Source organism: Jatropha curcas, chromosome 2 (genome assembly GCF_041381405.1).
Source record: "Jatropha curcas cultivar XTBG-Jc1 chromosome 2, XTBG_Jcur_1.0, whole genome shotgun sequence".
Lineage (NCBI taxonomy): Eukaryota > Viridiplantae > Streptophyta > Magnoliopsida > Malpighiales > Euphorbiaceae > Jatropha > Jatropha curcas.
Genome location: NC_143152.1, coordinates 31,926,802 through 31,949,246, shown reverse-complemented (window position 1 = coordinate 31,949,246; position 22,445 = coordinate 31,926,802). Strand labels below are relative to the sequence as shown.

Sequence of the window (22,445 nt, the reverse complement as noted above, 5' to 3'; positions counted from 1 at the left end):
GTAAAAATAACCAAATTTACGGCACCGTAAAACCTGGGAAGATAAATAATAAATAAAATAAAATAAAAAAGGTAGCTGTAATTCGGAATCTTGTTTTGAAGATATTCTCAATTCTCATCCGTTCCCTGTCGTAACGTAACTAATGTCTACTCTCCTATGTCTTACGATTGCTTTATTATCATTAGCCTCCCCTTAGTTTTTGATATTGCCATTTGTTCCTCATTAATTGATGAATAATTGTAATTAACTACCATGACGCCATTATGTCTCTTGTTTATAACTACAAAGACCTATTTGCCCCCACGTGCTCCCTTCTATATGTCATGTTGTCACCTCGTGGCTTGTTTATTTATGTTGAATATCATCAATCTTCCCGTCTTGATATATGTGATCTATTGGTAAATTTAAAATTTAATTCCATGTAAATAAATACACCCTCTGTTGAAAAATAAGTTGTAATTTTTATAATTTCAATATTTCATTAATTTTTTCTTCTTTAATCTATTTTTATTCTACTCAGAATATGATTGTTGTTCAATTACACCCTTATCCTAAAATTATCTCTTAAATAATCTGATCACATTTTTCCAATAAATTTTAAGGCTACCTATATATAAATTGAATGCAATAGAGAGAATAATGGGATGGAGAATTAAAAAAAATTAATTAACTAATTTTAAAATTTAAACTATTAAGTTCTGTTTGTTTTCGTAAAATAAATTGCAAAAAATATTTTACATAATTTTCTGTTGTTTGGGGCATTCAGGAAAATAGGTCGATGAAAATTATTTTTCTAGTCAAAAGAAAATTAAGTCATTCTTTATGAAAAATAACTTCTCATTTTCGAGAGAATAAAGTATTTTTCAGACATTGACAAACCTTATGAATCCATATTTTTTTTTAATTTATTAATCATTATAGTCACCATCACCGGTCACTATTTACCACCAACCACCACCACCATCGGCGGCTTTCATAATTTATATTTTTTTACATTCTTCTCATATTTAACAATAAACTTTTTAAATTATAAAAAATTTATATTATTATTAATATTAAAATTTAAATCTAAACTGAATTGAACCAATGAGTTTAGTTTGATTCCAAACAAAAATTAATATGGTTTTCGTCTAAGAAAAAAGAAACTTTTGGTTATCAATTTTTGTGATCCGGTTCAATTTAGAATCAAAATGTTGATTTACACACTCCTATTTTGAATTCAAAAGCAATTAATTATGGTGAATCTTCGTGATTTTGAACCGTTTCCGATTTTGAAGACTAGAATTCAAACCAGCTCATCACGATTAATTTCGTTTTAATTTCAATTCAAAATTGGAAATATTGAACCTACTTTGATTCTATTAAAATCAGATCCCTCTAGATTAATAAAGTGGTGAAGTTGTAATATCAGTTGTTTTTTCAGCCTTCCAAATGTGGGTTCCATTGTCATTTTGAAAACATTTGGGACACAGAGGAATTTAGCTAAAGTTCATAGGATGCTTCTGACATTTCGCAGAATTAGCTTACAGAGCAATCAACACCCGAACTCACACATAGAACTCTGGTCACAAAAGCTAAACACATTTATTTTATTTTATTACTTTTTTCAGATAGAAAAGGAAAAAAGAAAAGAGAAAAACAGTTCGATCAACAAGAAAACACAAAACAAAAGCAAAGAACCGTTTCTCTTTCTCCCTCTCGAAGGTCAAAACTACCAAACCAAACACCATCAAAATCCAATTTCTCGCCGGAGCTTGCCAATTTCTCGCTGCTATTTCTCTTCATCGGTACTCAGCTCTTTATGCTATTGACGATCGTGGTGGCCAGACTTCCTGTTCCCCGGTAACTTCCCGGTGGCCGGTGAATTTTGGTTGAGTAATTTTGGATAGTGTTTTGATTTATTATGAAGAATAACAGCAAGGGAAACAATAGTAAGACTAACAGCAATGGCTTTCTCCCGAATTCTTTGAAGTTCATTTCTTCTTGCATTAAAACCGCCTCATCTGGTGTCCGGTCCGCTAGTGCCTCTGTCGCCGCTTCTATCTCCGGTGATAATCAAGACCGTAAAGACCAGGTTTCTTTATACGCTCTTTTATATTACTCTTTTGACTTCAATTTCATTTTAGTTTCTCTATTTATCTATGCTGCTATTTACAAAATCAGCTAATTGAATTGGTTCGATTTGTGATTTTAATTTCAATTAACTTTAGAAGTGAAATCTGCTTGGTTGCCAGGTCCAATACGTTGTTGTATCCCTGCAGATATTTCTCTTTCTAACCATTCTTATTCAATGCTAGGCATAATGAGTATAAGGACCTCAAAAAAAATTCTGTTTTCGTCCTATCCTATGAACTTTAAGGTGATAAAAGTTGAAGCAAAAAAAGAAAGATTCAGTTTATATTCAAAATTTGTTTTTAATAAGTGAAATGGTTGATAACTGCTTGCATCAGTGATAATTCTTAGTGATATTGTAAAGTAATTAAACTTCGTTTAAGTTCTACATTTTTTTTTATTGCCGCCAAAAGAACTAAGTGAAATGGTTGATAATTACTGATATTGTGAAGTTGAGCTGCAATTTTTTTTTTTTTTTTTCTGTGGACAAAAGAAATATGTCCAGTTTTGTTTTTGAAACTGATGTTCATTCTTGCAAAATTAGCCACCATTTCCACATGGATCCATTGTACCGCAAAATTTTAATCTTTGATTGTAAGTTTAGTTTTATTTTGGGATTAGGAGAACCTAAGACCTTGAACCGTGTTTATTATGAAATTAATTGATCAATTGATTGCCACCAGTATACTGGAGGCATCTTTGCCTAACGGGAAAACCAATGTATTTGGTACTGAATATTTTTTGTTTCAATGTCTTATCTAGTTCACCTAATGGGGATTCAACATTTGTTTCTTAAAGTGTTTTGCTGATTGTTCAGTTAATATTAAAGATTTATTTACAGGGGCTAAAGGATAAGTAAGAGGAGATAGCAATGGAGGATTTAGCCTAGTCTAGGGCCACTTTGTTTACCTTTTGAGCAAGTCAACTTAGTGTCATTTGATGATTTATTAGAAGACTTTTGAGGTCAAAAGTTTACTTCAATACCTCTGTTTCTGTTTGTGCCTATTTGTGTATGTTGCATATCGATTATCATATTATGCCTACAGGCTTGATATGGAGTTCTATGGTCAAACAGGTACTTTGGGCTTCCTTTGACAGACTAGAGCTTGGTCCATCTTCCTTCAAACATGTTCTCTTACTTGGGTATTCCAATGGCTTTCAAGTCATTGATGTTGATGATGCTTCTAATGTCATTGAACTCGTTTCCAAGCGTGATGTCCCAGTTACATTTTTACAGATGCAGCCTCTGCCTGCAAAATCTGAGGGCCATGAAGGATTCAAAGCATCACATCCTTTGCTCTTGGTTGTCACATGTGGTGAATCAAAAAGCTCAGGCCCAATGCTTAACGGGAGAGATGGGTTCATCAGAGATGGCTATAACGAGCCTCAAATGGGAAGCTTTTCCATTTCTCCTACTACAGTGGGTTTTTACTCGCTAAGATCTCATAATTATGTTCATGTTTTGAGATTTCGTTCGCCAGTTTATATGGTTAGATGCAGTCCACATATCGTGGCCGTGGGCCTTTCAACACAAGTAAGCATAAGCTAATGTTAGATGTTTACCAAGTAATTCCTAGTACAGTTGTGTCTGAGGTTAGTTTTCACCATTTACTTTCAAAGCCAGAAGAGTCAAGACTAAGGATGATTGCAGAATTGCTGCCACTTAATCAAGACATTGATTGCTGGAAGCTTTTGCTGTCTATAATTGTTATTATGTTAGTTTGGTTTGGCTAAATTAATAATTAGTCATAACCGATTTAAACTCAGCTAAAACTTGGTTTGTTTCATATTTTGCAGATATATTGCTTTGATGCTCTAACTCTCGAGAATAAATTCAGTGTTCTCACTTACCCTGTCCCTCAGTTTGGAGGCCAAGGAATTGGTGGGGTTAATATTGGATATGGTCCAATGGCTGTGGGCCCTCGGTGGTTAGCATATGCTTCTGACAATCCACTACTGTCAAACACAGGCCGTTTAAGTCCACAAAGTCTTACTCCTCCACTAGGTGTCAGTCCATCAACTTCACCAGGCAGTGGGAGTTTGATGGCTCGTTATGCCATGGAATCTAGTAAGCAGATAGCTTCTGGCTTAATAAATTTGGGAGACATGGGTTACAAGACTCTGTCTAGATATTATCAAGAATTTGTCCCCGATGGTTCTAATTCTCCTGTATATTCAAATTCAACTTGGAAAGTGAATCGGGGTGCAACACATTCTTCAGAAACAGATAATGCAGGAATGGTTAGTTTGGCAAGCTAACTTAAATTTTAAATAAAGCATAAAGATTATGACAGGGAAATGAAATTTAATTGCTTGTGCCTAGGCTTATGTCTTTCATTTTGCCTGTGGATAATACATTTAAGTTCAAGTTCCCAGGTGAATGATCTTCTGAAAGTTTAATATGGCTATCAATTTTAGACGTGCCAAGTTCTAGAGGGATGTGGAATTTTCTAAGTAATAGAATTTTACGCATGTCATCATAGTACTTAGGAATCACTTGTATTTGAAGATTTTTCCCTCTTATTTTAGTGGCATATTGCAGGTTGTTGTGAAAGATTTCGTTTCCAGAGCTGTGATATCACAATTTAGAGCTCATACTAGTCCAATTTCCGCTCTTTGTTTTGATCCTAGTGGTACACTTCTGGTTACTGCCTCAATTCATGGGAACAACATAAATATTTTTCGGATTATGCCTTCCTCATCTCAAAGTGGATCTGGCACTAAGAGTTACGATTGGAGCTCTTCTCATGTGCATCTTTATAAGCTCCATCGTGGCATTACGTCAGCTGTATGTTCCAGCTTCCCCTGTCTTTCTTTCTTTTTTTCTTTTTTTGTATCTTCATGTAGATTTTGTTTTTCCTGTGTTTTTTTTTTTTTTTTTTTTTTTTTTTTTTTTTTTTTTTTGCAGGTAATACAAGATATTTGCTTTAGTCATTATAGTCAGTGGATAGCCATTGTTTCATCCCGTGGAACTTGCCATATTTTTGTGCTTTCCCCTTTTGGTGGTGAGAATGTTCTTCAAATTCACAATTCACATGTGGATGGGCCTAGTCTTTTACCAGTTTTATCTCTACCATGGTGGTCTACTCCTTCGTTCACAGTAAACCAGCTGTCTTTTTCTGCACCACCACCACTGCCTGTTACCCTGTCCGTGGTGAGCAGAATAAAGAATAATAATTCTGGCTGGCTCAACACAGTTAGCAATGCTGCATCTTCTGCAGCAGGAAAGACATCAGTCCCATCTGGTGCTATTGCTGCGGTTTTCCATAGCAGTGTACCTCGAGATATGCAACCTGCTCACTTGAAAAATGTTCATGCTTTGGACCACCTATTAGTCTATACTCCTTGTGGTCATCTAGTTCAATATAAATTGCTGTCGTCAGTGGGGGGAGAGTCCCTTGAAGTTGCTTCAAGAATTGGACAAGGTTCTTCAGTGCAGATGCAAGATGAGGAATTGCGGGTGAATGTTGAATCTGTTCAGTGGTGGGATGTTTGCCGAAGAGCAGATTGGCCAGATAGAGAGGAATGTATTTCTGGAATTACCCTAGGCAGACTAGAAACTACAGACTTTCCCATGGAAACTTCTGATTGTGAAGATAATGATACTGAACACATGGGATCATTTAAGTCCCACGAACCATCTCACTTGTATCTTTCCAATGCAGAGGTGCAGATGAGCTCGTGGAGGATCCCACTTTGGCAGAAATCTAAGGTATTGGTCATTATGTAATTGTCAGATGCTTCTACTTTTCATTTTTCAATTTTCCTTTTGTTTGATTCATTTGTATTTCAGGTTTATTTCTACATTATTAGTCATCTTGACACAACAGAACGTAATGTCATTGAAGATCTTGCGTGTGGAGAGATTGAAGTAGAGAAGGTTCCGGTTCAAGAGGTTGAAATCAAGCGGAAGGATTTATTACCTGTTTTTGATCATTTTCACAGGAGTCTCCCTAATTGGAGTAACAGGTGCATTCACATGTTTTATACATTCTGATAACCATGTAATAACTATTATTAAGGTTGCATTTTGATTAAATATAGTGATAGTGCTTTTTGTCATTGTATCAATCATTCAGGGAGCTTTTTTCCCACTGAATGATTCTTAACAGGCAATATGCTCAACAACTGACAACCCCTTCCTAATGCTTCCTGCTTAACTTTATGTCTCAGATTAGTGTTTTTCTCAATTGTTTTCAATGTAATTGTCCACCTTCGGATGTGTAATTGTCTATTTTTTCTCTGACATGGTCCTTTTATGTTTCATCTTTCCTTCGGATATGTTTCCATTCATCTTTCCTTTGTTCATTACAGTGGCCAGATTTATTGAATCTCTTGTGCTCCTCAATGATATTTTGTAACTAAGTACATCATGCTCGGCATCTGAAGAAAAATTTGTGTTCTTTTTGTTTTTTGTATATCCACACAGTGCCCTTCGTAAATGATCATTATTTGTTGTTTCCTGCAGGAGTCTTAGTGGTGAAAGATACTCAACTTCATCGACCGGTTCTCACGAAGGTAAAGAGTCAGAAGATGCTGTTATTTCCCCCTCCAAGTTGGTCTCAACTGGCTCAGTTGCAAACCCCAATGGTGGTATGGTGATTCTGAATTAGATATTTGATTTTTTTTTTTTTTTTTTTTGTAAATATGACTTGTCTCATTTTTATTCTTGGCATTTTTCACCAGGATCATCGACAAAATTTTATCCACTTGTTCTCCAATCTGGTAATGCTACCGGTGATGGAGGGATATCTATTTCTGTGTCGCCTATCTCTTACAAAAGTACTGTTAACAAAGATAGTGGTTCAGGTTCTTTTGAACAATCCCAAATGGGTATTTCCCCTGAAGATAGTAATTCGGTGGATAGTAATGTAACATCCTTAACAAATGGTTCTCTTTCTGCTGGAAGAGCAATTGCAAAAGAAGTTCAGTCGTCAAACAGTGGTTTGACCAGTGAAGCTTCAAACACAAGCTCTAACCGTTCTGACTTGAGTATGAACATTATAGATGAGGGGCCAACAAATGATTCTTTTGATTTTGAGCAGTTTTTTCAAGAGGGTTACTGTAAGGTATCTGCATTAAGTGAGTGTCATGAATCAACAGCAGCTAGTATTGTGGACAAGAACAATGGTCCTTCTGATTTAGAAAAATCTGAAGAAGACAATGATGACATGCTTGGAGGTGTTTTCGCCTTCTCTGAGGAAGGTAGGTAGGGTGTTGAAAGTATCATCTAAATGTTTTTATACTACATCATGAAAGTATCACAGAAGTAGGTGTGATTTAGGATTATTGGTCCTTTCACATTAGTTTAGACAGGAACTATTGGTTAACTGAATCCTTTATTCATCCAAAGTTGTTGAAATTTTCTGTTTTCGGCCTGCAGGTTGATGTCTCCTCCCATTTCAAATTCTGCTAAATTATGCGTTTCTTCAGTTTCATTCAATTCATTGTGCAAAGTTTGATGCAAGGTCAGCCTAATGGAGAGTTAGGTACTAATTTAAAAAGGTTGCAGGTAATATCCTCTCAACATTGGGAACGTTTACTGACTGATTAATTAAAGATTTGCCAGTCCAAACGAATGGCTTTTCTCCTCTTCTAATTCTGATGTACATGCTGTAAATTGATATTCATAATACAAATTATTTGTGTGGAAAGGTCCATTTCTTGAGTGTATTCATTCTTCAAAAGGGGAAAAAAAAAAAAAAAAAAGAAAATAGAAATAAAAAAAAAAATTTGAAAGACCTTATCATACACATTCTGTTTGTTTTTTCTGTCCAGGTACCTGTTCTTGAAAGTGATCACATTCTCTTGTTGGCTCGAAATTGATGTTTTGTTTTTACTTGGTGGAACTAAAATGTTATCTCATCCAGAAAAGCATAAAAACCGCGACAAAAAAAAATAAAATTATTGTCCTTTATTGCATCTGTTAGTGTTTTTGCACCTCTTAGTTCTGTCACGGCATGCTACTTACCAATGCATGTGAAGAGTACTGTGTGTGCGTGGGATATGGGATAATAGGAAGTGGTTAAGCCCTTTTTGGCCAGAAGTGCTGAGGAAAATTTTGTCTGAATTCTTGGCTGTCATCCGGTATTGAACAGTGGCATGCATTTGGAACATATTATCTCTTCTGCAAAAGAATGTAGCAGGATCAGACTTTTGAAATTGATGGAATGAAATCTTTCTATATGTTAGTGTTCATAAATTAGCCATCTTATTTAGGCAGGGGAAACTGGAATTTAGATTGAAATTAGAACTTCTCTGGTCTGTTATTTTCAAATTTGTTGTAAAGAATAAGGAGGAGGGTGACAAGGATGGCTCTCAACAAGAACATTACTACATAACTAAGAGAAGAGAAGAAAGGAAACGACGGAAAAGAGAAAAAGCCAAACTAGAAAAAAGACAAGAAACGATGGTAGTACAAAGTCTAGGTGGGTACTGAGATAGGAACACTCATTCAAGTCTGGACTTTGGATTCCCAGACATCCCAAATCCTTGTATTCTAGTGGCCTGCATTGGTAGCTATATTCATGGCAGCAAAGCTGCTACTCAAAATAGTTGGCCCCCACTTTGATTCCGATCATATCAACATTAGAGGCACATAAACAACTGGTCCTTCCAATTTCAAAATCACTCATTTACCCAAATTTTATATCTATGAGATGTTTTTTCTTTTTTCTTTAGCTAGTTTCTATTTGTATTATAATTATGATTTTTTTCTTTTTTATTTTGCAAATAAGCTGATTACTTACTCCTTAAAGTTTAACTCCTTGAACTATTCAGTCCTTTGTCTGAAAATGGTCATTTTGCCGTTAAAAGAGGGATTAAATAGTAATTTAATAGTACATTCAAGGAGTATATAGTATTATTACAGTAAATGTAAATGATTAGATGATTAAATAATACTATTTTTTTGGATGTAAAGATTAAATAGTATAATAGGATAAAATCTCATGAAACAATCAATGCATTATGAAGGAAATTGTAATTATGGTTAAATTTAAAGGACTAAATAGTTATTGTCCTTTTAAAAAATTATCTTTTCAAACCTTGGGATAAATTTATAAAATAAATAAATAAATAATAATTGCAGTCGGAGACAAGATTAGTATGAAATTAATCCACATATATATATATATAGATGTGATATTTTTAATTTAATGTAAATATAAAATAAATAAATAAAGCCAAGAAAGGAGTCTCATAAATGCAAGTAGGGTAGATGGGTTAACTGAAGTAGGCCCAAAGTTTTCGATTCCCGCGAACCCATAAATCATTTTCAAAGAGGGCTCAACAAGACTTGTATTTCACGCGAGGCCCCACCAATAATTTCACCCTATTATTTCTCTTTTTTTTCTTTATTTTCTAAGGTAGCTACCTTAATTTAAAAAATTCCCTAATTATATTTTTGATAAAAATTACAAATTATAAAAATTGCAGAAAGAAAAAAAAAAATCCAAATGAGACTATTTAAGTCTCAGATTATTACATTTATCAATTAAATTAACGTAATCTGCAATAAATAGGGTCATTTTTACTAAGTAAAATTTATCTTAATATAATTTAAGAGTCATTTTATAAATAAAAAATATATTTCAAATCAGACGTGATCTCTGTTTGCTATTTTTACTTGTGTGAAAAAGTTAAAAGTCCCAGATATTTTTAATAATTTCACTAATTTATTGAGCCAAAGTGAATGTTATCTCCTATATACAGCCCGTAATATTATTGCTGCGTATTAAACTTTTCGATCAATAAAAAAAATACATTTCAATAGATTGCATTGAGATATATGATACGTAGTACTTGGTGAGACATTTCCTTTGTATCAGAATTATTGGCACTAGTTCAAAAATAGACGTCCCCCCAGCCATGGAACTCTGAAAAATTGACACGTTGTTCACATCAATGTCAAAGGTGAAAGCTTTCAACATCACAATGATAATTCAAAGATAAAATAAAATAAAATCTCCCTTTTGAGTTAAAAATTAAAAATGGCCTATTAAAATATTATAATGTATTAGCCAATCAGAAACAAACAACCAAGGTAGCAAATTTGATGAGAATCTCCAAAAGATGAAAGCAAAGGACTCGTATCATTGAGAGGATAAGAGGGCAAAAAACAATTGGGTAGGTCATAGAAATAGATAATAAATCTAAACCTAAATATTTCCTTTTTTTATATATATATTTTGAGTATTAAAGTGAAATTCTTATTTATCTATAATTAATCTTTCCAATAACATCAAGCCAAGACATTAATTTTTTAATCCCACAATTTGATCTTGTGGGAAAGAAAAGAGATGTTGAGTTTATGTTTTTATATTGTTTATTTATGAGTTTAAAAAGCTTTCAAACATATTATTAAAATGGGAAAAATCAAATAAAACAACATTCTGTAAATATATGTAAAATGATTTGATTTCAAATCAATTTATATACTTTAATCCGTGCTTATCGGTCCTTTCACTTTTTATAAAAATGTATAAAGCATTAAATTTTAAAATTAAAGTTCTTTCTGTATCAAAAATTTTTACTAATTCTACAAATTGTTGTTTAAAAGAGAAAATTATCTCTTACTTTTTGATATATGTATTAATAAGGACTCAGCTTAAATCAGATAGGACCAGATTTTGAAACTGTGATTGCCGGTTTGGATAAGTTAGCAACTTGTCTTGGGGTGGGAAAACAGACTAAACGGGTAAAGAAAAATAAAATATTGCAAAGGGAGGGAGAGAGAGAGAGAGCAATAATTACTGAAACAAAAATAATATGGAAGGTAAACGGTACAAGGAATCACGTTTTGGATCTTTAAAATTTTTTTATAGCTCAGAGAAACACAAACCTAGAGGATATATAGGAGGGAAATGAAGGCTAAAGACCAAAGAAGCTAAAAGAGTGACTTCAAATTCCTCTATTTATTATCTTATTTTCTACCTCAAAGTTCTAAAGCCAAGAATCTTTAGCTACAAAGACCAACGAGTCTATCAAGCCCTCATTTTTCTTGGTTTTAGACTTCCCAAAGAAAAGAAAGAAATGAAGTGATTCCTATACAAGATCTGCACGAAACTAGAGGAGAGTTGGTTAAAGAAAAGCTACAATGGATTGTTTGGTTCAGTTGCAACGACAGTTAGTTGACTACACAGCTTCACTGTTTAATGAGGTGAGCAGTTTGTATATCTATTAGTGGAGAAGAGAAGAGGTGATCTTTTAGTTCTCTATATTTTTCTTTCTTTGGTTTTTATTATTAAAGATGAGTTCTTTTCTTTGAAGGGAATCTTGGATGAACAGTTTACTCAACTTCAACAATTGCAAGATGAAAGCAACCCAGACTTTGTGTTTGAAGTTGTTTCTCTTTTCTTTGAAGATTCAGAAAGGCTTCTTAATGAACTGACCAAAGCTCTGTGAGTTTTTTTTTTTTTTGGATTTTTTTCCAAATAAAGCATTTATTTTACTAGCTTTGTTCATTACTAGTTTCTCCTTTTTGTTTTCCTATATTTTACAGAGACCAGCAAACTGTAGATTTCAAAAGAATAGATGCTCATGTTCACCAATTGAAGGGCAGCAGTTCTAGGTACTTTAGTCTCCCATTTTACAATAAATCTTATTCCCAAGAGAAAGATAACCTAAATCTAATTATTATTAGTGCATGGTGAAATTAAATACTTGGTTTCTTAATACTTGAAAGTTATCGTCTTTAAAGGATTTGTCTTCTCACAACAACTGTTATATATGAGTTTATATTTAGTTTTTTCATGATCACATTTAGTACATTACATATCATCTTGAAATGATACAGCATAGGGGCTCAAAGAGTTCAGAAAGTCTGCATTACCTTTCGCAATTACTGCGATGAGAAGAATACTGAAGGGTAATGTTATGTTCTTTAACTACTAGGATTACAAATTTCTGTAGCCTTTACTTATGAATGTTCTTCGTTCTGATACAAAATTGACTTGCTGTATATATATATAGGTGCCAAAAATGTTTGCAGCAAGTAAAGTACGAGTATAACTTGGTGAAAACCAAGCTTGAAACTCTGTTCAAGGTAGAAGATTATGCTTCTTGATCTGAACTTGCTTATATTGTTTGAGAACATGAGCCTGAAATGTAGTTACTGTGTGATTGTAGCTTGAGAGACAGGTCCTGTCAGCTGGAGGATCACTTCCTTTTCCTATGTGATGCAAGTAGAATGGGATTTTGGATATGTAGAGGATTTCAATCTTCATTGCTCCTCATTTTCTATTTTAAATTCAGCACTTTGCTTCAAATTTTTAGCTTAAATTTTGTATTTTATCCATAATGTATGAGCAATGTTGAAGAATTTGAATTGATCTTCCCAGTTCATTTTGTTGTTTAATTCATTTTCAATTCTCTTGTATCCTAAAAAGGGGCAGAATGAATCTAAGATGGCTATGAATGACTTCAGGCAATGGTGTTAGAGTTATCTCCAAAGGGTGTAAATAAGCTGAGTTGAGCTTAAATCTGCTAGACTCGAAGCTTGGCTCCATAGGATTTAGCTCGGCGAGCCTGGATAGCTGTTAATCCTCATTTGCTGTATTGATAATCATTGTACGGTGCATAATTATTAGTTACAATAACAGAATAGTTATTAAGAAAAGAATCTGGATTGATAACTAAAAACATAATTAGGTACACCAACTGATCAAAGCTCAGTGGATAATGACAATGTAACTGTTAAGCTCCTATTTGGAGGACAGAACTTTGGGTGCATGTGAAATAAAAATTAAACATTGGGCAAATAAAGTTTTTGCCACCGACCATTTGCCCTTATCAACAACATAACATACTAAAAAATTAGTTTATGTAATTATTTTTAAGGAGGTACAAGTGGTTGGGTATTGGGATAGGTACTTCTGAGTATCCAAAATTATAAGAAAAACCCCATCTTGGAGGTGTGATTTGTTCAAGTCATTGAATAATATTTATTTTAATCAAATATTTATAATCTTATCTTTACATTCAATGTATGGATGTATCTTTTTTATAAGTCAACTGCTTTCATATAGGGTGGGATGTCTCCTGGTCTGCGGGTATGTGCAAGTAAGGCCAAAATGCATGCTGAAATGGTAGACTTATGCTTAAAATTTTTTTTTTGCTTATATTAATGAATCGCTCTCTTCTCTCTCTCTCTCTCTCTCTCTCTCTCTCTGTTTAAGCTCTTAGGAAACAGTTTAAGTGACATTCAAAACCATTTGATCGGGAGGAGGGCAAAAAACATTTACTCTATACAGCTCGAGAGATTGAACCTTATACCAAAAAAACCATTTGATAGAATAAAAAAAAAAGAAGGTGAATTTGACTGAACACCGAAGAGAAGTAACTAGGAAGTGATTTGATCTTATTTTTAAAAGTCCTAAGTAGATTTGACAGGGTGAATTCCCAGCTAGGCAGATCCCACCATATCAAAAATAACAATATTCTAAATTTAACGTAAGCAGAAATAAACTAATTTTATTCTTGACTGTGATAACACACAAGCTAGCTAGTACATGTATATAGAACTAGGAAGCACAAGTTTGATTCTTTCTTTTTAATTTTTATATATTTTGTTGTTTGGTGGCAATTACAGCTTAATTTTTGCTCTCTTTCCTTGATCAGCTTGGAAAAATCTGTTAAGCCTGTCAATTTCCTGTTTAAATGTCTTAGTCTGCACTGCGAAGCAATAAAACAACACGAGCAACAGAATAAAATTGTATTTTTAGCTGTAAAGCTTTCAATCTTAAATCCACTAATTGTTGGTCAGCTTAGGTGATGATTGTTCGGTATTTGGTGGAGTATTCCATATTCTTTCTTGCTCTTGAAAGCTTCCAATAAAAGCAGATTGTCTGTGATCTTTTAATACCTCTGCGAAATGATTGAAATAAGCTTCAGGATTAACATTTTCTAAAATCTTAACTGTTTTTCCTTTCTCTTCATCAATAACTATTTGTCCTATTTTTGTTTCATCTCCTTCTGCTAAGATTTTAATACTTTTTAAATCAAAAGTTGGCTTCAGTTCTTGATTCCCTGCTAGTATTACTGCACCAAGAATTTCTCCTGAAAATGTATCCTGAAAAGGAAAAATGATTGAATTCAGCATTTTTTAATTAATTTATAAAAAATAATTTTAAAATTACTAAAAATTACCATGTGGAGGTAGCTATGATGTTCTTGCTGTAATTTACAAAGCCTTGATAGTAAATTCCATGCAAATCTAGCTTCAGGGATAGTAACATTTCCCGACTGTAAATTGTTAAGAATTTTAGAGAAATTACTTACTGCCCTTTGCATAGTTAATGTGATTAGTGTTATATTCAGGTCAGATTCTAAAACTGCCTTTGCTGCCAAAGGATCACGATACATATTGAACTCGGAATATTCGTTCCAAGGAACCGTAAATAGATTCCCCTTTTCATTAGCATTTCCAATGTTGCCTCCAACAATATAAACTTCCTGCATCAGAAATTATTACAATGAAAACATTAAGAAGTACTGTTGAACAATTTGCACTAAATCTAAATTACTTACCTGAATCACCGAACTTGCATTCTTTGACTGAATTATTTCCGCTAAATTAGTTAATGGCCCATTAGTCACCACAGTAACCTTAGATTCTCCATCAAGTGATTCTACAACAGATTTCCAAACATCTAATGCAGATGGTTGCCTAAACTCGGGGTGATCAGTGTCGCGAATGTCTCCAAATGTCACAGATTTTTCTGCTGTGTATCTGAAACATAGTATCTTGCATCAAATATGTAAAAATACCCCTTTCTGAAAAGAACATTCCATAATCTTACATGTATTATGTGAAAAATAATGCTTCACATGCAATATAATGAATGGGGAAGTCAAAATCTTTAAATTTTCACCTTCTAGGACCACGAGGCAGCTCGCGAGCAAGGCCATATAGTGTATCAGAATCCAAGAAACCACCAGAACCATGAGGAATAGCCTTGGAATACTTGCAGTCTCCAATAGCTTTGAAAAATGGATATGCTTGGCCAACAGCGAATACATTTCCAAGACCAACTGCTATATCGTCCCGGCCCATCATATGCAGTACATCATATATAACATCGATTGTAGCAGAGGTTGCCCATCCAGTTGAACTAACTAGTATTCCCTGGTTTTATACGTGCTTTCATTTCATTAACAAGCTCATTTTTACAAAATGTTGCATATGTAATTGTTTGTGTATATGTCACCTTTAGATTGATCAATTCCCTTGGCAATTTTAGGAGATATAGAAGAGCTAGGAAATCTCCAGCGCTCATATCCATATCGAAAACAACAGGTTGTCCACCTGATTTTGTTGTGAAATTTGGTCTGAAAATAACTTCCTTGTAATAAGGAAATTGTGTGCTAATATTGAACCTTCCAGTCTGCTGAGGTTGATTTATAACCTGAATTTGAAAAAATGTTTAGATTATCATTTATTTGATGGCATAAAGAAAATACTATGTACAAATTAAACAGTCTTACATCCAGAAAGCTTCTGTAGAATTCTTTATCAAGTGAGCTACTAATGTTGCGATTCGGTTTAGCTCTTGTTGCTATACGAGCTAGTACTGCTTCTGAACCAGTTACTTCCTTTGTGTAACCATCCTGTTTAGCATTTTTTTAATAAAAATATTTAGTAACAATAGAGTACTGTAAAGTACCTTAATTAGTTCGTAAGATACCATAAAATACCTGGCATCTACCTTTCCCACTGTCAAGGCAGAAAGGATCCTGCATTCCTGTCTGAACGTGACCACTGTGCAAACTTTTGTTCTCTACATGTAATATTGGGATCAAATGTCCATTGTTGATTGGATTTGACCCATCAGATAATCCATAAGGTTCATTAGAAGTAACCACGGTTATGTTCATAAGTTCCATATCAGCAAACTCGTTTTCTCCATCAGGATTCTGTGAATTTCGCATCATTGACAATGCTATACCAACCATAAAAGAATCCCACATACAATAGTCCTGAAAAACTTCACAGCTTTATCATTTCAGGATCTTTCACATGTTTGGTGTAAACAAAGAATGCCAAGCAGTTGGTGAGACTTGCCTCATGAAAGTTGTTATTAGGCCAACTATCGCGAATCAATTTTAAAGACCGGAAACAATATTCTGCTTCATAAGTATCCCTTCTGCCTTCAAATTCTTTGAAAAAATTTTCACTCAGAGGGAGTGTGTTTGTTGCATCAAGAGGAATCACTGTAACTGGAATACCAGAATGCAAAACCTGCTCATTGGGGCAGCAAGCAAATGTTATCGATTTACAATATTTCACATTATTGTTATTACCAATTTTAAGGCATTTGACTCCCATTCAGACAATAATCCAGTGGTCGATTTATAAGAAACTTGTCATTCTAAGTAACAAAAAGATATTTTTACCAAGTAAGCAGCCAAAGGGTCTGAAAATATATTGAACTCTGCGTAAGGATTAGTGTCTTGTGGAAACAAACTGCCAGAGGATCTAATGGCACCACCCATTACAAAAATGTGCTCGACATTTTTCTTGAGATGAGAATTGCTCATAAGAAATAAAGCAAAATTTGTATGTGCTCCCAAAAGAAACACAGTTATAGGACCAGCTGATATTGCAGCTATCATCACCTCTTGTGAAGTGGGTTGTTGAAGAGGAACATAATGCCTCCCACCCTGTTGTTCAATCATGTCTATGAGTCAATAAGATTCTACAGAAATCTCCTCTGATAAAACCATATATTTCAAACTTTAAGAATACTAGTTTGAATTGAAAAATAAAAAATAAAAAATAAAAAAGCCTAGTACTTGTGGGAGGAAGCCTTTTCTTAGTCCATAATTTGTATTTATATCTTGCCGTCCTGTTCGGCCCACTGGAATTGCTTGTCTGTATCTGCACTCGCCGGAGGTGGACATGCGCTGACAAACTCAAGCAAAAAGGATGTCGCTTTAGATTTTGTAAAGAACCAATCTGTCGTTTTAGATATAAAAAAGGTGTGATACTTAGCCATCTGAAGATTATATCACACCTGGTCGATAATAGGAAAGTACCCGCCAACATTTGGAAGAAGAGTCCCATTGCTTAAGATGGAGCCTTCACCTCCTACTCCAACTGGAATGTCGTCTCGACCCATCATGAAAAGAATGTCGTATACATGATTAATGGCATGCCCACTATCACTCCATCCATTTGTGTTTAGAGTGATTGCCTGCACATATATGTATATTTATAACTGAAGTTCCAGAAAAATATTTCAAATATCCAAAGAAAGTGAAAGGTTTTAAAACTTCTTTTTTTTCCCTTAAATTTCTGTAGAGATTATATTCAGGCCAGTTTGTTTGTCAATGGAGATTATATTTGATCTCCAGCTGAGTTTTGTTACACATTGTAAATATTGGAAAGAATAGAAAGGACAAAATAAAAAACCTGCAAGTCAAATTCGTTCTTGTCTTGCTTCAAGAGATAAAACAAAGCAAAAACATCATCTGTATCAACATCTGTATCTACAATAATTCTCTTAGGCTGTCGCTGAGCACTTCTAGCTCCAGAGGTAATATTCCAAATTCCAATCAACAACATAACCACACTGATCAGCAAGAGCATTGACCTGTTAACATTTAAAAAAAAAAATGGAAGAAGAAGAAGTATTGCAGTTGATCAAACACATTTTTCATAGCCTTTTCATACTAAAATATTAAAAAAAAAAAAAAAAAGATGTAATAATAATTCTTAAAGAAATTGAATAAAATAGCTGAAAAAATCACTTAGAAAAAAAAAATTAACTACTCATCAGGAGAGACATATATAGAATAATCACCTTCGTTTAGCCAAGCTTCTAACTTTTTGAATGATCATTCTCTGTTTAAAAAAAAAAAGGGAGATATCTTTTTTTTTGGTTGAATATAAAAATTAGGTTCATGGGGATAAAAATTTATTGGGTTGGTGTACGAGCAGTGCAAGGAAAATGATACGCATGTAGATAACAACAATAAGCTATGAAGCTAACTATTCTTTCTATTGTTTCTATAATTTCTCCTTCATTCCAAATATTTTAATGATTAAATAAAAAAAAATTTATTTTCAAGTAAGTGCGGTCTGACTTGTATTCTCACTTATTTAGAAACAAACTTTTTTATTTGGTATATATATATATATGTGGTATGGGAGCTTCCATCTAAAATTATCTTTTCTTTGGTAGGTTGAAGAAGATACATGCATATCCTCGCTCTATTCCATATATAAGTTTCATTTCCTTTTTATTTGTCCCATATTTGTTGTCCTTAACCTTTTTTTTTTTTTTTTATGATGTGGATAATTTACTTAATTTCTACTTTTTTTCCCTTATTTAATATTATATGAATTGAAGAATTTGGTGTTCCAACACTATTATTAATAATCTTTAAATAAACCTTATTTAATTAATCGTCATTTAATTGAAATAAAGTTTAATGTAAATATTAAAACAAGAATAAAGTTGAAATAAAATAATTAATATTATTTTGATTTTTTAAAAGTGCTATCTATATAGACAAAAGAATTGTTGAGTTTAATGGAATAAATGGAAAAATCTTTAGATAAACCTAATATGTGTACATGTATCATAAACATCTTTGAAAATAATCATGTTAATCAATTTTATTTCATTGGCTTATTTATAGTATTTAAAATTACAATTTCATTAATTGATGGATTATTAATATGAGGGCAATGTTAAAATTTTATAATATAATTATTTTAATTATATTATGTGAAAATCAAATTATGTGAATATGTACGCGGCTGAAGGAATATTATTCATGTAACGGAATGTGATTGTGCAGAGGTATTAATATCTATAACAATTTATAGTATAATATATATATAAGTGAAAATGCGTGGGAGAAAATCAAGATTGCCAAGAACGCTCATATTATGAATAAATAAAAATATCATTACAGATATTAATTTGATTGGTTGAAAAAAAATTAAAGATAATTTAATTTTGATTGATCATATTAATTTTCTATTTAAATTTAAATTCTATTAAAAAAATAATAAATTTTTATATACTATACAAGAAATATATAAAATATAGTAATTTTATTCGGTTATACTTTTCTTATAATTACATATGATTTGAAACCAAAACTATATTATATAATAATATATATTAAATAATGTAATATATATATATATATATATATATATATATATATATGTATATTATGATCATATAATATAATATAGTAATATTATTATATGGTAATATTAGTTGATCGATACTAAATAAGGAATATATTAAATATGGTAAGATATAATATTTTTAAAAATTTTAATTTTATTAGTTAAAAAATAAAATTAATTTAATTTTTAATCGGTTATTTTTTTTTTCGAAAGTAGAATTTATTAATAATAATAATATCAAGAGTTACAAATAAATTTATAGACTAGACATAGAACTTCACTATTAGTAGCTGATAAAATTTGCTAAACAAAGGAATTCATATGCTATTGAATGAAACTAAAACTAAAAAATATAACGTTGGATCTTTCCGCTTGAGTTGATCTTGATAAAAGATACAAATCTTCGTAACAGCAAATAGTACCTTTAATTGATTTGGACGTCAACTTCTATGAATCTTATATAATTAAAATGTTTTTCCAATAATTTGTAATATATGACGAACAGAGATGAATTTTCGCCGCTATCCCTCAATCGCATCAATGGAGGAACATACCACACTATTATACTCCATCAATCGAAGATCCACACCTGCAAATCAATATCTAAAATCTCCAACTAAATAAAATTATATATTATAATTTTATAGATTTGAACTTGAATTTACAGCCCCAAGACCGTCGGCTCCATTGATTTTAATTAGTTTGTTGAATAAACTTTAAAAATAAGATTTGAACTTTTATCTCAAAATCATAGCCGCTAAACTATTTTTTATTCAAAACATGAGTTGGCTGATTTATGGTGCTGCCAATAAAAAATTTATTTCCAAATGTAAGCACTAGCCACGTGGGTACTAACAATGAGAGAACAAAAATCTAATCTTGAGCTTGAAAAATAATTGAAATTCCCAAAGCCCTAAAACTTTGGGCCCAAAATTTAAACTCTCAGCAACCTGTCGTCTTCTGCTTCTCCCCCCAATTTTAATTTATCCAACTCATTTTCCCACCATAGACGCCCTAGCAAAACCCTAACCCTAAATTCTCAAATCCTATCTTCACCACCAAAAACTATGGCTAAAAAGAAACTTACCCATAGCTCTCAACACCCCAAACAAGTGAACCCACAAGATCAAAACCCAACCTTTACTATGACCCGACAACAATCCTCCAAGGAAGACCCTGAAGAGAAGCTACAGAACTTGAAATCCCTAAATGGTATGCTTCTCAAAGAAACCATTGAGCGCAGGCAGCAAGTTGAGTCTTTAAAGCAAGCTAAAGAGGGTTTAGAGTCTGAGTTGGCTCGGACTGGTATGGAAAAGACAGATTTGGAAAATGAGTTGGCTCGAGCTAGTGAGGAGAGAGTGTGTTTGGAGATAGAGAAGGGTCTTTTTTCTGTTTTTATCAAGACGAGAATGAATGAGATGGGAGTTGGTGTAAATGGGTTGGTAAGAGAGCAAGGAGAGAAAGAGAGTGAGATTAGGTTATTGAAGACTCAGGTGAACGGGTTACTGGTAAATCTAGAAAATGAAAGAGAGAAGTCGAGCCAGGCTTGTCGAGAGAGGGATCTATTAAGGATTGATCTTGATAACTGGGAGAAGGAAGCAAATGGCCTGAAAAGGAAAGTGACTGAAATGGAGAAAAATGGGTTAAGAACTGAGGAGGAGATAAAGAAACTGAACTTAAACCATGCTCAGTTGACTAAGCAAAATAAAGAAACAGAGGAAGAAATTAAGGAGGTTAAAAATTCGAGAGATTTAGCTGAGAAGAAATTATTGCAAAATGTGGAACAGTTTGAAGATTTGAAAAGAGAGATAGAGGAGATTGTAAAGAAGAAGAATGAGGTTGAAATGGAGAAAAGTAAGCAGAAGGTCAAGATTAGTGAATTGGAGAAACATATATCTGAACTGAATGAGATCATATCAAGTTTGCGGGGAGAAGAGGGTGTTTTGCGTGAAAAAGTGTTGGAGTTGGAAAAGTGCTGTGGTGAGGCAATTGACAAGGGGAAGGTCTTACAAATGGAGATTAATGCATTGGGGGAAGAGAAGAAAGTTAAGGAAAGAACAATTAAGAGGTTAATGGGGGAAATTGATTCAAGTGGGGAACATATAAAGGCCTTGAATAGTGAAAACAATGATAAGGAACAATTAATTGAGAGATTGATTAGAGATAAAAATGAGATTGAGGATTTGAAAGTTAGTAAGGAGAGTGAAATTGTGGAGTTGCATGGGGAGTTGAGTGGATTAAAAGATGTTGTGTTCACAATGCAAGAATCCTTAAAATGTCAAGAAGACGAGAACAAACAATTAGCATCTGAAGTTGGTCATTACAGAGATGCTTTTGAGAAAGTGAGGCTTGAAAGGGACAATGCACATGAGGATTTGGATGAGGAGAAAAGGAATGGCATAAACCTGAGGTCTAAAGTTCTGGAAATGGAGAAGAGGATTGAAGAGACTTTGAAAGAGTTTGCAAAGATGAAGACTGAGCACGAGAATTTGTTTGGGGAAAAGAAGGAACTGGAATGCCAAGTTGATTTGTTGAAAAAAGAAAAGGATTTGGTGCAAAAGAAGCTTTTGGAGGCAAAACAAGAAATTGGTGAATTGAAGACTAAAATGGAATCATCTGGCATTAGATCAGAAAGAGCACTGGCATTGTTGAAGAACACTGCAGCATTAGTACGTCAATATAATAATGGAAAGGGAGAAGTGTCCTTCACTGAAAAGAAAATTGAGGATGAAATTGAGCCATATGCAACAGAACTAGAAGTAATTAAAAATTCATTTAGAAACAAGGAAACGGCAGTAGAGGAGATGAAGCAACAAGTGAAGTTCCTCCAGAATTCTGTGGCAGATGCAAATAAGAAGAAAGGCTTATGGGCTTTAGTATCTTCAGCAGCAACAGTTTTGGTTGCAGCCTCTGTTGCGTATGTTGCTACAATACGTTGAGTATTTTGGTTTATTTGTTGACCTTTTGTTTCTGGGCAAGTTGCACTTTGCTATGAGATTAAGTACTACTTGATCAGGTTCTAATTGGGGGCAATGCTTTGTCATTTAGGTACTCTCTGAACTTCTGCTTAAGACAATGTTTTCAGTTCAAATTGCTACCTCAGATGCTATTTTAACTGCTTTTTGACCATAATAAGAAACCACTGTTCTATGTTGTACTGTATGCTTTGCTTGATTTGAGATTG

The 22,445-nt window shown here is 33.2% G+C and overlaps 4 protein-coding genes across 4 annotated transcripts; 3 read left to right on the top strand and 1 right to left on the bottom strand.

The window, feature by feature from the left end:
- The first annotated feature begins 1,594 nt into the window (after positions 1 to 1,594).
- Positions 1,595 to 7,766, top strand: ATG18H (autophagy 18h-like protein). The gene is made up of 9 exons (XM_020684632.3): positions 1,595 to 2,074; positions 3,188 to 3,646; positions 3,910 to 4,353; positions 4,655 to 4,900; positions 5,021 to 5,824; positions 5,906 to 6,081; positions 6,581 to 6,705; positions 6,799 to 7,317; positions 7,496 to 7,766. The coding sequence occupies exons 1-9, from the start codon at positions 1,904 to 1,906 to the stop codon at positions 7,498 to 7,500; spliced, it is 2,949 nt and encodes a 982-aa protein (XP_020540291.1). The 5' UTR covers positions 1,595 to 1,903; the 3' UTR covers positions 7,501 to 7,766.
- A 3,083-nt stretch (positions 7,767 to 10,849) lies between these two features.
- Positions 10,850 to 12,456, top strand: LOC105647600 (histidine-containing phosphotransfer protein 1). The gene is made up of 6 exons (XM_012233747.4): positions 10,850 to 11,272; positions 11,383 to 11,513; positions 11,615 to 11,683; positions 11,909 to 11,980; positions 12,085 to 12,157; positions 12,241 to 12,456. The coding sequence occupies exons 1-6, from the start codon at positions 11,210 to 11,212 to the stop codon at positions 12,289 to 12,291; spliced, it is 459 nt and encodes a 152-aa protein (XP_012089137.1). The 5' UTR covers positions 10,850 to 11,209; the 3' UTR covers positions 12,292 to 12,456.
- Positions 12,457 to 13,595: 1,139 nt separating this feature from the next.
- LOC105647839 (nucleoside hydrolase 3) lies at positions 13,596 to 18,098 on the bottom strand. Its single transcript, XM_012234066.4, has 13 exons — positions 17,916 to 18,098; positions 17,525 to 17,705; positions 17,127 to 17,306; positions 16,906 to 17,016; positions 16,507 to 16,773; positions 16,175 to 16,351; positions 15,808 to 16,089; positions 15,598 to 15,720; positions 15,321 to 15,518; positions 14,985 to 15,238; positions 14,641 to 14,842; positions 14,260 to 14,565; positions 13,596 to 14,182 (listed from the first exon to the last, which is right to left on the bottom strand). Exons 1-13 carry the CDS (start codon positions 17,951 to 17,953, stop codon positions 13,862 to 13,864), a joined length of 2,640 nt encoding a protein of 879 aa, XP_012089456.2. The 5' UTR covers positions 17,954 to 18,098; the 3' UTR covers positions 13,596 to 13,861.
- A 2,113-nt stretch (positions 18,099 to 20,211) lies between these two features.
- LOC105647601 (uncharacterized) lies at positions 20,212 to 22,423 on the top strand. The gene has a single exon (XM_012233748.4). It carries the CDS (start codon positions 20,329 to 20,331, stop codon positions 22,198 to 22,200), a length of 1,872 nt encoding a protein of 623 aa, XP_012089138.3. The 5' UTR covers positions 20,212 to 20,328; the 3' UTR covers positions 22,201 to 22,423.
- Positions 22,424 to 22,445: the final 22 nt, after the last annotated feature.